Here is a 14,445-nt window from a genome sequence, read left to right on the forward strand (position 1 = left end):
TGATAGGATTACCATTCCTTCCCAGCATACCAGGGTAAAACTCTCTAATCTGTAGTACAATGTATTTTCTGTTAGTTATCTTTAGGTGGCAGTAAGGTAAAAGCATGGAGTAGAAAGTTTAAAAAAATTTTCTACTGCATTTTCAGAGGCCTTTCTCTCATGTGCTGTGCTGGCTATAACACAGAAAGAGACTTTCTAAAACATTTGCATCTTCAGCGAGTACCCAAAAAGCAATTAGCAGAGTTGGATTTATCCAGTTCACATTCAGATGCAAACCTGTTGAATCCCAGCAATACCAATACAATGATATTAATACATTGACACAATGATAGATCCCACATTAGGTATGCAGTCCTTGATCCAAGAATCCCTGAGGACAGTGGTGAGATTTATAGGCAGACACACACTCACACAATTCTATAAACAAGACAAAAGCACACTTAAAAAAAGATAAAAACTAACTCTGCTAACAAATGAAAGGTCTAAATCAAGTCTGAATAATTATTAATACAGCAGTTTTTAGAATTTTTTTTCATTTATAGTTTACCTACATGCACCTCCTCCAAAGTCTCTCCTGAAGCTAAACCAAAATGATTTTTGTTGTCTCAAATCAGATTCCTACAAGGAAAAAAACCAGCCAGTGGGATAAAAACACACCGAAAGTTTTTATCAAGGAATATAATTAGCAAAGTAACGTGACAGTGTCACGTAGCATGCTAAGGCAAATATTATGTAGCCAGTGAAGGTCTATCTTATACTATTAATATTTACAGTTGGAAGCAGGAGATGGCTGCAATCGAAGTGCTGCTCCAGCAAAGGCTCGCTGCTGACTCGATACCTTGCTGTCTGACAGTGTGAAACAGGCACAGCACTCCTTACTTCATCACCACTTGACAGCATCCTATTAATGCTAGGTAGCAGCACATGGCTGGTTTGCAGGAGCTCAGCACCAAGAACAGAGAAGAATTTCATGGAACAGTTTTGAGATCCTTGCCTTTGTTTATTAGCAGAGAAGCAGGGATGGAAAGTGTCTGGCAGGTACAAAATTGGGCAGGAATTGTAACAGCCTGTGCTATGCCATACACAGTGACCCACCTGTTTATTGTGCATCACTGGACAGAGCAGTTTCTCATTTCCACAGAAAGGGGAGAGAGGCAGGGCTCTCAATCTCAGCACAGAGTTTCAGCAAGAGAACCTGGGGGAAGAGGACCAGAGCCTGCTACCCGTGGTCACAGGCAGGGACCACAGCCCACAGGAGATGGCTGCTCCCTTTGTGATGCTGGGCTTTGATGGGTCCTTGGGGCTGTTCTCAAAGACCTGATTACAGAAATAAAGGAACACCTGCCACTAACATCACTGATTAAGAAAAAGATCTTTAACCTCAACTGCCGTGTGCTGAAAAGTGGAGTTTTCAGCAACTCCACAGTGTGCACAAGTCAGGTTGTGCAAATCCATTACAGTTAATTGAGGCTGATAATGCCTAATACAGGCAAATCACGTCTGGTGAAAACAATGTGCAAGGAAATACCTTAGTGAGGAGCAGGTATTACCTAGGTATACCAACAAGCAGGTATTCACTCAGACAGTACTTCCACATTGCAAATACCTCAGTCAAATCTCTCTTGCTTTTATTTTTCTTTTTTTACAGAAGAAATTGGAATCTAGAATGATAGATAAAACATACATGGAAAAAATCAGAAAAGCAGAGGTTTACAGTAGGAATGGTTTAGTTGCTTCCTTGACTTAGCTGTTGATAGCCTACATTACCCTTTCCTGCCCCATTCTATTCTCCAAATGAATAAATTTATAAATGTATAAAAAATTCATTACTACCAGCCCCATCTTGAGTCATCCTGCACATCATCCTGCACATGCTGGTCTGACCAACACCTGTGCAATCAATGAAGAAAACAGTTTTGAAATTCATTCTTCCTTCTCATAATTTTAACTATTTACTCTGTCTACTGAACCTCTCTCCATCTCTTTTCCTTGTAAACTGTCCTGGAAACTGTCCTCATCTTCAGCACCGTAGCATCTTTTCTTATTCTTCTCCTGTCTGGGGGTTTAACCTCCTGACCCCTTCACACCCACTTCACTCTCCCATGACAGCAGACTTCCTCAAAAGGTCTGTGTGTTCTTCCAAATCCCTCTTCAGGTGCCACTTCTACTGTGGCAGCTACAGGGATGCAGTAAACTCAACCTGGCCACATGCAGGGAAAAACAGAAAGCCAGCATTTTCAGTGATAGTCTTGAGTTTAAATATCTCCCATTTCTTCCTGCAAGATGCTTGCCTGATGAGGCTTTTATCCAGCACCAAGATGTACTCGCACAGAATCTGCTGTCTCAAAGCTGCAAAGCAGTTATCCCCTGTGAAGAAACACCACCTGATACACTGTGCTGGCAGCCATGCACAGAAATAATTCTGTATGATGCCCCAAAGCATTTCCCAAACTGGAAAAGGATGTTGCACCCCAGAGACTGACACCTTTACTAAAACATTTGTCTAGTCTGTGATATAGCAGCTATGGGACAAACTCCTCCTCAGCATGGTTTGCCTGGATTTGCACCAGCTATAGATTTTTCCCTCTTATCCTTTCAGATTGCAGCAGATGGTGAAGTTCCTACACCAGAGGCTGTCGATAGAATTTTAAAAGGCATCTCATAACAACACATTGGAGCTGCACATTTAATCTGTGCTGCACCACTCGGATGATCTTAAAAAGAGCTGGAACACTTACAAAATTAGCACTGGCAGTTGCTGCAGAAGCACTATCAAGGAGCTTTCTCAAAGCCCACAGCTTAATGAGAGCTGCCCTCCCAAACTGCCACCCAAATCACTTCTCTCTGTGCAACCAACACTCTGCTGCCTAAAAGGCATTCAGCAATCTGTGAGATACTGATCCAGCAAAACATCTGATGCAGACTTTAAGGGGCTGCTTATGCACTTCTGGCTCTTTTGAGTGCAAGGCTGAGCTCATGCACAGTACAGTGGCCAAAACCAGGACTATTGTTCCTTCTAAGACAGACCATCCCAGCAATCTGGACTGCTTGCATTAAACAGCTAATACAAACCAGATATCAATACTACAAGTAGTTCAAGAAATTATAAAGAAATTATTACTGTAGGTAGTCTGTTCTTTAAAGGTTAATTCCTAAAAGTGAGCCTTCCAAGCTGGCAAAGCCTTGTGGCCAAAGGCTAATACTGCCAATAGAAGGCCGCCTAAGCCATGTATTGCTGCATGTACCAGCACTGAGGAGGGAGCAAACTGCTCTGATTTAAGCACAGCACTGTTTAAAGTGGTCTGGGAATGGTCCTGCAGCCCAGTGTGGGGAGGAGGAGGTCTGGGATAGCTGGTCTGACTGGGAGATCAGGACTAACGTGAACAACACCCTTGTTTCACTCAAGTCTGCTTTACAATTTAGTTGCAACGCTTCAGAGCGCTCCATCTCCAATCTCCAATTTCTTGCTCCACTATAATTAGAACAAACCTCCTCATTAACTTCTGTAGTGTCACAACAGTGCAACTTCACGTGCCAGGAGGGAGGCTGTCAGAATTTCTTAATGAGGCACTTTCTCTGCGAGCCCAGCTAAATCCTAGACTTCAATCATCTCCATCTTCTTCATTTTCTCACAGACTGCCACAGACATAATTCTTCCTTCACAGTAAAGATTGCATTTTTCTGATCTATAACTGGTCAAGCCAGATGACCAATTTATCATTATAGCAACTAACATAAATTCTCTTTATGTTTTTTCCTTGATTTCAAGAACTGTCAGAAAACTGAAAGTTGACATTTTTCAGGAAGGAATCAATTAAAACTGTCAGGTGTCAACTAAGACAAACCATTCAAACTACATTACATAAAAACATATACTATAAAGAGATTGTAGTGAACATAATTTCTTCAGAGACATTTCAAGAAAATATTCAGACAATAACACCCACAAGAAAACAAAACAAAAAAAAAAAGAAGAAATCTAACAGATTACTTAAAATCTTTCTTCTTCAAGATGAACTGCCTAAATACTGTGGATATTCTGTACACATCAGAATTAGTCACCTAGGTTTTTTTCTTCAGCAATGTCCACGGGGGCAGGTACAGGATTCTGTCTCGTTCATGCCCTCCAGGCAGTGGGATTGTATTTCCCTGCAGCTATCAGGAAAATAACTCAGGGGCTGATGGCAGAAACAGCAAAAACAATGCTGGAAATTCAAGATAATTTACAGCTCTTGAGATATAGAGATTCAGAGATATTTTCAGAGGGCTACAGAGGGAGGTGAGGGACAACAGGAGAGCCTCCTCCCAGTGAACATGGGGCCAGCAGGAGAAGTTCCTAAGATGCAGAGAAAAAAGCAGTTGTGCTATTTTTGGGAAGGCACCAGAGCCAGTTTGTGGCACCCACAGACCCCCCTGAACTGCAGCTCTGGGCTGGCTGCCAGGGGAAGCAGCCACCCCTGCAGGCCACTCAGATCTTCCTCAGGTGTTCAAGGCTCCACAGCTGAATCTGGTCCTACCAACTGTCCTTTTTCTTACTCATAAAGGATGCAAAACTAGAGAAAAGCCCTGCAGCAGTTTTCCTACGTCTGTTTTAAACTCTTGCTTTCTGCTTCTCAATCTGAGAGAATTCAAACACTTTTCTTACCATGTAATCCTGGAACTTGTTAGGCATCAGGTTTCACAGTACAGCAAATACTGCACCTCTCAGGAATCACTTCAGGACAAGAGGAATGTCTGTACAATGCAATGCCACTTTTGAAGCCCACAAGATGAACTGAAGAGTTCTGAGGTGTGCAGAAGGAAAAGGAGTTGGTGGTCTCACTGATGATAAGCAGTGGAAAATCAGCTAAAGTGCACTATGCTGCTTCCTTTGTTGCCACAGGTATCAAAGCAGCAAGGAGTAAACTATTCAAGGACCTGAAAAATAACAGTTTATAGATACACTCAAAGATCAGTGCCCACATGGACAAGAGCATGAGGCAGGAAACCAGGATAAACCATTAAAGGATAAAGCAGTTAAAGACAATAGGTGATGTTTATAACATCTTAAAAATAGTTTGCCTTTTCCAGTGGCCTGTGCAGTGTTTGGCTTGACATGAATCTGTGCTCCTTAAATGAGTCCCAAACAGATGATGATGATTACTGTTATTATTATTACTACTACTACGTGAATTCAACAGCCCAACAGCTCTTGGGACATGGTGGCTGGTGTTCAGCACGAACAGAGCAGCTACAATTTGCAGGTGATGTGAGGGAGAGCAATTGGCCACAGTTTGCTAAAATGAAAAAAGAAAATCACAGAAAAAGGGACTTCCTGTGCCTTCATTTAATGTACTTTTATTAGAAAAAAGTCAATCTATAGATTTATGGCCGCTTTATTGCTGTTGAAAATAAACCATAGCCTCACAGGCTGGGGTTATCAATGCATCTCATGATAACAGATTTGTGTGTGCCTGACTGGATTTCTCCTTGAACTACACTAATTCTTCAAATTCTTATTTGAATTCAGCCTGTAAGAGAAAAAAGTTCCAATAAGATGGCTGTAAATCCTCTGTGAAATGAACTGAGCATATCTATGGACCCTTTAGTCAAGTAAATGGCTTTTCTCTGGCTGCTCACTATTATCCCTATATGCCCCCAACCCTTTCCAAGTAACTCTGCCATGGATTAGGACTATTCAAGCCAGTTGTTACCACAGCAAATGGTTGTGATTTGGAGGCAGTAAATCTGGGCAGCACGGATCAGATGTTCTTACCAGGAATGAGCTGATAACCTTGTGAGTGGTGTCAGGACTCAGGATCTGAGACTTGCCCAGCAAAAGCTCCAGTGCACACAAGCAGCTGCAGAAATCCCCAAAAGCCCCGCACATGGCAGGAGGGGAAGGCTCCGGGGTTTGTCAATCCCTGTGTTTCAAAGCCTGCCTTGATGTGTCTGTCTGGAGATGCATCCAGAACCAGGCACGTTGTGAGCAATGCTGCAGTGAAGGTGGTTAATCCCTCATGCCCAGGCACATCACCCAGACCACAGACACTCCAGAGAGCACCCAAGGGAGCACTCGCTGTCCTTTCCCTGCCAGCACCACAGCTGCCTCCTCCTCCTCCTGCCTCCTGGCCTGGCTCAGCCCTGGTGGCCACAGCACCCATCCCTGTGTGGACACAAGGCAGGATTAGCTCACTCAGCCGTGCTGCTGTCACTCACAGGAGGAGCAGGCCTGGGCACTTGGCTGGGCTCCCTCGTGCTGTTCCACTTGCCTTTGACACTCGGCACACGTGGAAATGTTCATTACAGCAAATCCCTAATGTTCCCTCTTGTAAAATAACCATTTGGGAGATGGCTTGCTTAAAGGTAAGCAAACATTCACTGGGTTGATAAATGCCTCTGAGCTCTGACTTCTGAACTGGGCCCTTCACATTCAAAAGCGGATCAAGGAACCAGAGCAGAACAATAAATCTGGTTATTTTCATAACCAAATGAGAAGAAAAACCCAGAACAATAATGAAATGTCACTCTATTCAATGATTTATTTTATGCAATCTAAATATTCTAAATAATTTAAATTTAATAATTAAAATAACCCTAGAAAATAGCCCTAGAAAAAAAATCAATTTTAATGTGAAACTACTAGTCAAAATCCAAAAGACTTAATTTTAGAAAAAGACAAAGATTTTTTACCTGCATTTTCTTGTGTCTTTGCAGATGAAGGCATCCACTACATGAAAACTAAATTCACCCATGTTTTTTCTTTCCCTTTTTAAAATTTTTGCCAAAATAAACTTATCTGGCTCCAGCTGACATCCAAAGGTATATAAATAGAACATCCTAAAAAAAATAACTTAGTGAGAAGCAGGTAGGCTTTCCAGTGGTAGCAAACCTCATTTTGTTGGTATCACCTTGCCATCAGTGTCCATTACCACAAGGGATGCAGCTTTTACTGGCAGCTCCTCTGTATTAGGGGCTCTTAAAACTGTTCTGTCACCTACTACCTTCTAAACAGACTCATAAGATAATTCAGGTTGGAAGAGCCCTCAGGAGGCCTTTCAGTCCAGCCTCAAACTGTAATGAGAATCTCTAAGGTATTTCCCAGCCAGTTAATTAACCCTCCTTCATTTACCTTGCACATATTTCGTTATTCATAAGCAGTGCTGAAGTTACATTCAGAAATAGCTGTGATCACCATTTTTTATTTATTAGCAAGAATTATTTCTGACAGACAATCACAATCTATGGGGGCTGGGGTGTAGCATAGGCTTCCCTCGTAGCAAAGGTTTTCAGCAAAAAAATTCAGGAACTTGTTTCTCTTCACAAGCTCCCAGGTGCCCTGTGGTGTTTTTTTTTGTGCCAAGACAAAATGAAGTTTGTCTTGCTCTGTCCATTCCTTTCCAGAGCTTTCATTTTCTGCTTTTGAAGCTCTAGGCCAATGAGCACCTCTTGCTGTGTACTCTGTGCCAGCCTTGTGACAAACACACCAAAAATCTCTCTATGGCCACCTCTCAGCTGAGCAGCCAGGTCTTCACCTGTTAACGTGGGGAAGGGAACGGTGACATGAAGCTGAAAATTTATATCAGAGTGTGTCCTAATCCCTTAGGATGCCCCAGAGGCACAGCCAGGGGATCTGGGACACGGATGGAGCACTGAGATGAGCAGCTACACACGAGAGCAGCCCCTGGGACTGGGAAACATCCCAGAGGTTCACAGCTCAGACCCATCCATGCTGGAAGCACCAGCAAGGACTTGCCAGAAAAGCCTGAAGCACTGATATGGGACCTTCAATTTCAAACTGCACTTTTAGTGACCACTCCTTTCTATTATACAAAGTACACAGTATGGTCAGTGACAGAAAACCTCTTTTCCACTCTTTCAGAAACACTAATATTACTAAAAATGCTGCTCAACCCATTTATTTTTGGAATCACTAGTTACAATTATTTCAGTCTATCATCATCACCGAACATGCAGTGAACAGACTCTGAGATGACAGGGGACAGAGCTTTTCAGATATTTTTTTCCAGATCAGCCAGCTGATTTTCCAAATTAATTTAACAATTCAGCCATTAATTACTAAAGAAGCAGTTGATTTTGATGGGACCAGACTGCAGAGCCTTCTGGCAACTCTTGTTACCAGTTCAGTGAAACTGCTAGGGGGGTACCTCGTACTGGAAACTTCAGCAGGGAGCTGTGGGGTGATAAACCAGGGGACAGCATGGGAGCATCAGGGGGTTTTGATCACTAGAATCCACCTTAAAAGATGAAGTAAAGGCCTTTTTTCACATTTAGAAATCAGAAGCAATATAGACATAGAAATGAAGTTAGCTTATGTATTTTACCATGGTAAATCCCCAGCTCTCCAGATATTGATCAGTGAGGTAACTTCTGTTACATATTGGCTCAAGATGGGTAAGGTTTCTCTAATAAGTAACTATTACAAAATTTTAAAAATACGTTATGATGATTTTAATTTGAGAATGACATTTAGATGTGTGACTCCATTTTAGCAAGTTACAAGCTTTTTCTTCACCCAAATTCTTTGCAAAAAGTTCTTCTTTAAGAAATTAATTTGAAGGTTATCATAAATGAAAAGATACAGAAAGACGCTTGCAATAGGAATGGAAAGAGTATGGGCTGGAAAAGTGGAAACTGAATTCAGAAATTTCACATATCAGAGGTGAGGCCATACCATCCATTTGCCTGTGGTAGTGAATTTCTCTTGTAAATGGCCTGTTCAACCCCAGGATCAGAGTTAACCTGGACTATCTTAGTCCTTATTTTCCCAGAGCAGGCAATGAAAATAAAAGAGAGCTTCTGAGAACAAAAATACCATTAAAAATGTGCTGCCTCTCTGAGACAAGAGGAACAAGGGTCATATAGTCCAACAGAGTACTGAACAAAACTAGGATCTCAAATATGTCTGTAACACCATCCAAAGATGAAATAACCTTCCCAATTCAATACAATTTAATAGACCAAAATGCTTCATGCCACCTTGTTTTATAGTAGTAGTCATTTGGTCTGACACCTGCATTATATTATTTCTATTGGGAAAAATGTATTTAAAATCACAGGGACCATATATTTAGCCATCAAGGACAGAGGAAAATATCCCAGTCGATCATTTATCCCCTGGAGAGAACCCCTGAGCCAAACTTGCTTTTACTATTATAGCAGGACCTTTTACATCAGTGTGGAATTGGAGAGAGAAAGAAAGAGGCAGGATTGGTTTAATGTTTTCCCTCTGGCATTGCTGCTGCCTGGCAAAGGCACGAGTCCAGGGATGCACACACAGAGCATCCACTTCCAGCCATCCATCATGGAGTGCAAAATCATCCTCGTGCTCTGGACTGGGACTGCCCTTCCCCAGAAATGACCAGTAAGCAGGTCACCAAAGCATCCTGCAACATGGAGCATCTAACTGGGAAACAGGCTCTGACCTGCTGTTTTCTGTTTCTAAATATTTGGGGATTTGAAAGCTCAGCCTCAAGCACGCATTCATCTCAGGCAGTTCAGCTGTCACTTGTAATACAAATCAAAAGATGATGGATGGCACAATCTGCCCAGAAGTTCAATTCCTGCTAGGGTCATTCTGTCCATAGTGACCACTTTTCCACACTAACCACATCACTTCATTCTCTCCTCACCACGAGCATTTTTTTCACATGAAAGTGCATACATAGATATGTACAAAACGTTCATCTACCAACTATAAAATTTCTCTGGTCTGAAGCTTTCCCGCTGACAGATTGGTTTATGTGCACTCTGCCTTCTGACATTATTACATTGCCCATTGCAATAGAAAACTGAAAAAAAAACCCAAAAAATCAGAGCATCCTTACAATTCATCCAGTACTGTACTGCTTATGTTTCTGTAGATGAACTTATGAAGTCTGTATGTGGAAGAGCTGCATGAATATTTTAAAACTTACTTGTGAAAATATACTGATTATGCAGCCCCTAAATGCTTATTTCATGCAAACGTGCTGGTGGAAAAGTTTACTGGTAGGAATGTCTGCAGAAATACTACATTTCAGTAGGAATGTCTGTAGAAATACTACATTTCACAATATTTAATGTAAGCAAAATTTCTATATATGTAAGTATATATATTCATATAAATTTCACTCCTCCAGCAAGTAACTCAATATATGTTTAAATTAGCTCACAGGAATAATAGGAATAGTGAATTTTTAGGACATATGAAGGAAACATAGGAATATAGGAAATATAATAATATAGGAAATTTCTAGGAATAATGAATTTTTATTGAAGTGGTTAAACAATTGCTGAATCACTACTGCAGCCCACAGACATACCAACTTGCAGGTTATTTTCAAGGTAAGGAAGCTGTCAAAAGAAATGGGTCCTTACAGGAAACACATCAGCCTTGAACACTAAATATGCAGTCTGAGGAGCACAAAGGACGAAAGGGAGGGGTTACTGCAGTTCCCTGCAGTAAATAGTGCTTCAGCAGAAACTCACCCAGTGAACCCCGCTCATAGAACAGTTTCTGTTTTCCTTCTGGGGTAGCCCAGGTGTCTCAGCCTCCCCTTGGTGGCAGTTACCTTGCAGTGGTTTCCGTCCTTGCAGCTGGCAGCTGACCTGGTCTCCAGCGTGTTCGCGGCCATCGGCTCGGTGACGCTGGCGCTGCTGGTGCTGCTGTCCTTGGCCATGGCCGTGTCCGCCGTCACCGCCAGCAAACGCGCCACGCAGGGCACCTACAGCCCCAGCCGCCAGGAGAAGGAGGGCTCCCGCGTGGAGATGTGGGACATGGTGCAGCCACCGCCCATGGAAAGACTGATCTAGAAGAAAGCAAAGCCGCTGCTCCACCCTCAGACGTGGCTGGAAGGGGACACTGTACATATGTTAGATATATTCATTTTTGTTCTGAGAAATATGACAATGGTTTTTTCACTGCTTGCCTTTTAAGTTCAATAGTGAACCAATGACATTTATCATTGCTTTGGACCAGCCCATCCAAGGACAATTTTTATTTGCACGGGAAACTCCAGCCTTGATAATCAGCAGTAGGCATTACAGAGAGTAATGGCTCCTGGGATAAATGTAACTGCCTGTCCTGAACAGCACATGGATAACAGCTCCTCCTCTGCACTCTCCTTCGGCTGCCCAGCAATCACTGCTGCAGACAAATCAACTAAGCCTGTACAATAAAGACATTGTAATTCTCTTTTCAAAGGGTTTAGTACTAGAGCTGTGTCTCAGTGTATCTTCTTTCATCTGTTAATCAGGGATTAAAAGGAAGCTGTGTGAAAACTCTCCAAAATAAATGCTTCAAATTTGTTTTTCTTCCTTCTGGTTCTTTCATTTTGCTTGCTGCCCCTCCACCTTATGAAGGTGAAATGAAATTCATGTTCCACAAAAGCACATATTTCTCTTAGGATAAAAGACTGTGGCTTAAAATACCCAGTGGGCAAAACCTAACCTGTTAGGAGACATGAAATCTAAATATCCTAAACAAATTGTGTACATCCACACTACTGCCTTTTTCCTATTACAATATCACCCAATGGTCCCTTTTAGAAAATTATTGCTTCTCACATTGCATACATACATTGGCTGCCAAAAAGCATGCTCAGAAATGTTTCCTCAAGCTCATGGAAAATACCAGGGAAGAGGCAGAAGTGGCCTACAGGTAGAACATTGGCTTGAAAATAACTAGGACAAACTTGGTCCTTCTCCTGGAGCTCAGATTTCTCATAAGATCAGGGGCAAATAAATTTTTATGCCTCAATTTTCCTCTTTTAAAACAGGAATAATCCTAGTTAACTACCTCATAAACCTCAGCAGCAAAAGGGTTGCTTTTTTGAAAAAGAAACAAATGCATGAAATGTAAGGGAGAAGCTTGGAAGAAATCTTGTCATGAAACAGACAATTACGTAGATGTAATAAAAATCACATGGACATGTTATGCAAGGAAACAAACATTCGATACAAAGAAATCTTGTAATGAAATAGACATTTGAAAATGCAAGTTAACAGTTGGACTCACTGATCTTAAATGTATTTTCCAGCCTTAGCAAATGTATGACTCTCTGTGCCAAAAATGCTCCCAGGTCAAAGGGGTTTTTGGAACGTACAGGCAAAATTTAACTGTAACTCGTGCAGTCAATTTTCAGATGTAGTCAAGTAATTAAATCACAAACATTTCTCCAACAAACTGAACCCACAATAAGGAGGCAACAGAGCGGAAAGTCCATAAAGGCATTTCTTTCTGCACTTCAGCTCACATGTGCCCACAGTGGTGAAACATCCCAGACAAACACATCAACCCCCAGATGATTATTCCAGGAGTTGCATAACAGAGTATGCACACTCAGTATCCTAGAGTTTAACTCATCTTTTCAATTAATGATCAATTCATAATTCAGTGTGGATGACCCCTTAAGGGATTATTGAAGATCAATGCCACTCGCATTCATTTTTGTATGAGATGATTAGCAGTAACTATGATAGTAAGCACATTCAGGACTTTTTGCAGTCCTCATCAATATCTTTCAAAACAAGGCACTACAGAAAATGTGAGTGGATAGTTGGATTCAAGCTGAGTTAGAAGAGCAGAATGTAGTCATAGCAAAAATGCATGACAGATTTTATTCCAGCCAAATTTACAGATTTACTACTGAAGCTTATTATTTTGAATGCAATCGTTGTTGTACAGCTGCAGTCTAAATTCAGAGAGTTCAAAAGACAACTGAGGAAAGAATGGAAAAAAATAAATTACTAAAATCATTATAAGAGAGCAGAAATTCTTTTCTCTGGATCTTTTCAAATCATGGCTTTATATAATTACAGATGCAGTAGCCTTTAATTTAAACTTGCCTTAGCCCAGCTATTGCCCCGTGAGGCACTGCTGAGGCATAATAAAGCACCCCGTAAAGTTTGCTAGGGGTGATCATTTCTAGAAAGATACCTAAACACTGGGGGGGAGAAAAGGAAGCAACTGATTCAGCAGAAAACAGCAGAACATGACGATGAGAGACCCCAAGGGAAGCAGAAGTTGTTTGTGTGGATTCTTACCCGTGGGTTTTGCCTCGCTCACAAAAAAGCTGTGAGAACCCCAAAGACAAACTGTGGCAAGAAGTGGCCAAGTGGGCAAAGACAGGCTGTGATGGCAAGGGGGCAAGCAGTGAGTGAGTGAGCAAGAGAAGGCTGGGAAAAGCCTGGGGACAGCAAACTCTGAACACTAGGGCAAATCTGGAAAAATTATTTAAGCCCAAGCAGCAGAAGCAGCACTGGACTAACAAAGTGGATGCAAAGAAGATGCCTCCACACACCTGCTTTATGCTCTTGGTTTTCTGGTCAATCAGCTCATCTGAGATAATTGATAGAGATCTCAGGGAATAGCAGAGATAGAGAAAGAAAAAGAGAAATTAGGTCATATCAGAAATAGCAGTAGAATAGTTCTAATAAAGATCTAACTTTGAACTCTGCTCTTATTTAAGCAGAGGTTGAACTAGATATCATCAGCAGGTCCCTTCCAGGCTTAATTATCACCTTATCCAAAGAAAAAGGACAAAGAGATAAGGCAGCTGAAGATGGAGGCAGTTTGCAAGGAGAAATATCTTGAAGGAAAGCACAAGGAAAGTCAGAACAAGAATAAGGAAGTAGCTGAAGATTAAATCTGCTCTTCTCAGTGGTTTGACTTTCTGGATGAAATTTGGGAGACACTTGAAAAACAATCTGTAAAGAAGTAATAAAATATTCCAGAAAGTGTTGCCACAGAGAGAATCTTTAGGGCTGAGCAAGATACCCAGGAGCGTGTACAGAGGAAGGAAGAGGCAGAGAAGATGAAAGCCTGAAGACTTTTCATACAGACCAAAGAGAGTTCAGGAGGAATATGCTCCTAGAGAATTAAAAAGACACCCATAAAAGCACAACAAAGAGAAAAATCTCACAGTGAAATATGAATGTGGTTTGTAGAAAGTAAGTCAAGGAGAGAGAAGGCAGGGGAAAAACCTTTAAACTAAGATTAGAGTACGTTGTGATTGCTGTCAGCCTCAGTGGAGAGGAAGTGATAAAAGTAAGATGGTGGAAATTCACAGAAAAACGAGAGAAGAAAAGGAAATGAAAGTAAACGGCACTTGAGGGAGGTGGAGGCAAGAGCTGGATCACAGCAAGGGTGAAGCTGGACTTTCACAGCAGTGAGGCCAAAGGAAACAGTGGGAGGATGATGGTGAGTCAGGAATGAGAATTACCTATTGAAGCAGGTCTGTGGAGGATAACTCACAGGGAGCATGTTTTACTTCAAAGAGGGATTAAAATGTGAAATATTCAAAACTCTATGATCTTACATGCAACAAACAAAAAAAAAAGGCCCAGAAGGCAACAAATGTCATTTCCAAACACACTTCCTGAAAATCTGAATTAATGAAGCAACATCCAAAGGCAGCAGGAAGGTAGATGCTGCAGCTGGAAATGCTCAATGGCAGCCTGGAG

General features: G+C 41.6%; 1 protein-coding gene across 1 annotated transcript in view; it reads left to right on the plus strand.

Moving 5' to 3' along the window:
* The window catches only part of CRB1 (crumbs cell polarity complex component 1), a 95,900-nt gene extending 84,611 nt beyond the window's left edge, over positions 1-11,289 (plus strand). Inside the window, exon 12 of the mRNA XM_064427918.1 lies at positions 10,579-11,289. Within this exon, the coding sequence (XP_064283988.1) occupies positions 10,579-10,794 (216 nt within the window). The 3' untranslated portion in view covers positions 10,795-11,289. The remainder of the gene's footprint in view (positions 1-10,578) is intronic.
* The last annotated feature ends 3,156 nt before the right edge of the window (positions 11,290-14,445 follow it).

Source organism: Passer domesticus, chromosome 7 (genome assembly GCF_036417665.1).
Source record: "Passer domesticus isolate bPasDom1 chromosome 7, bPasDom1.hap1, whole genome shotgun sequence".
Taxonomy (NCBI): domain Eukaryota; kingdom Metazoa; phylum Chordata; class Aves; order Passeriformes; family Passeridae; genus Passer; species Passer domesticus.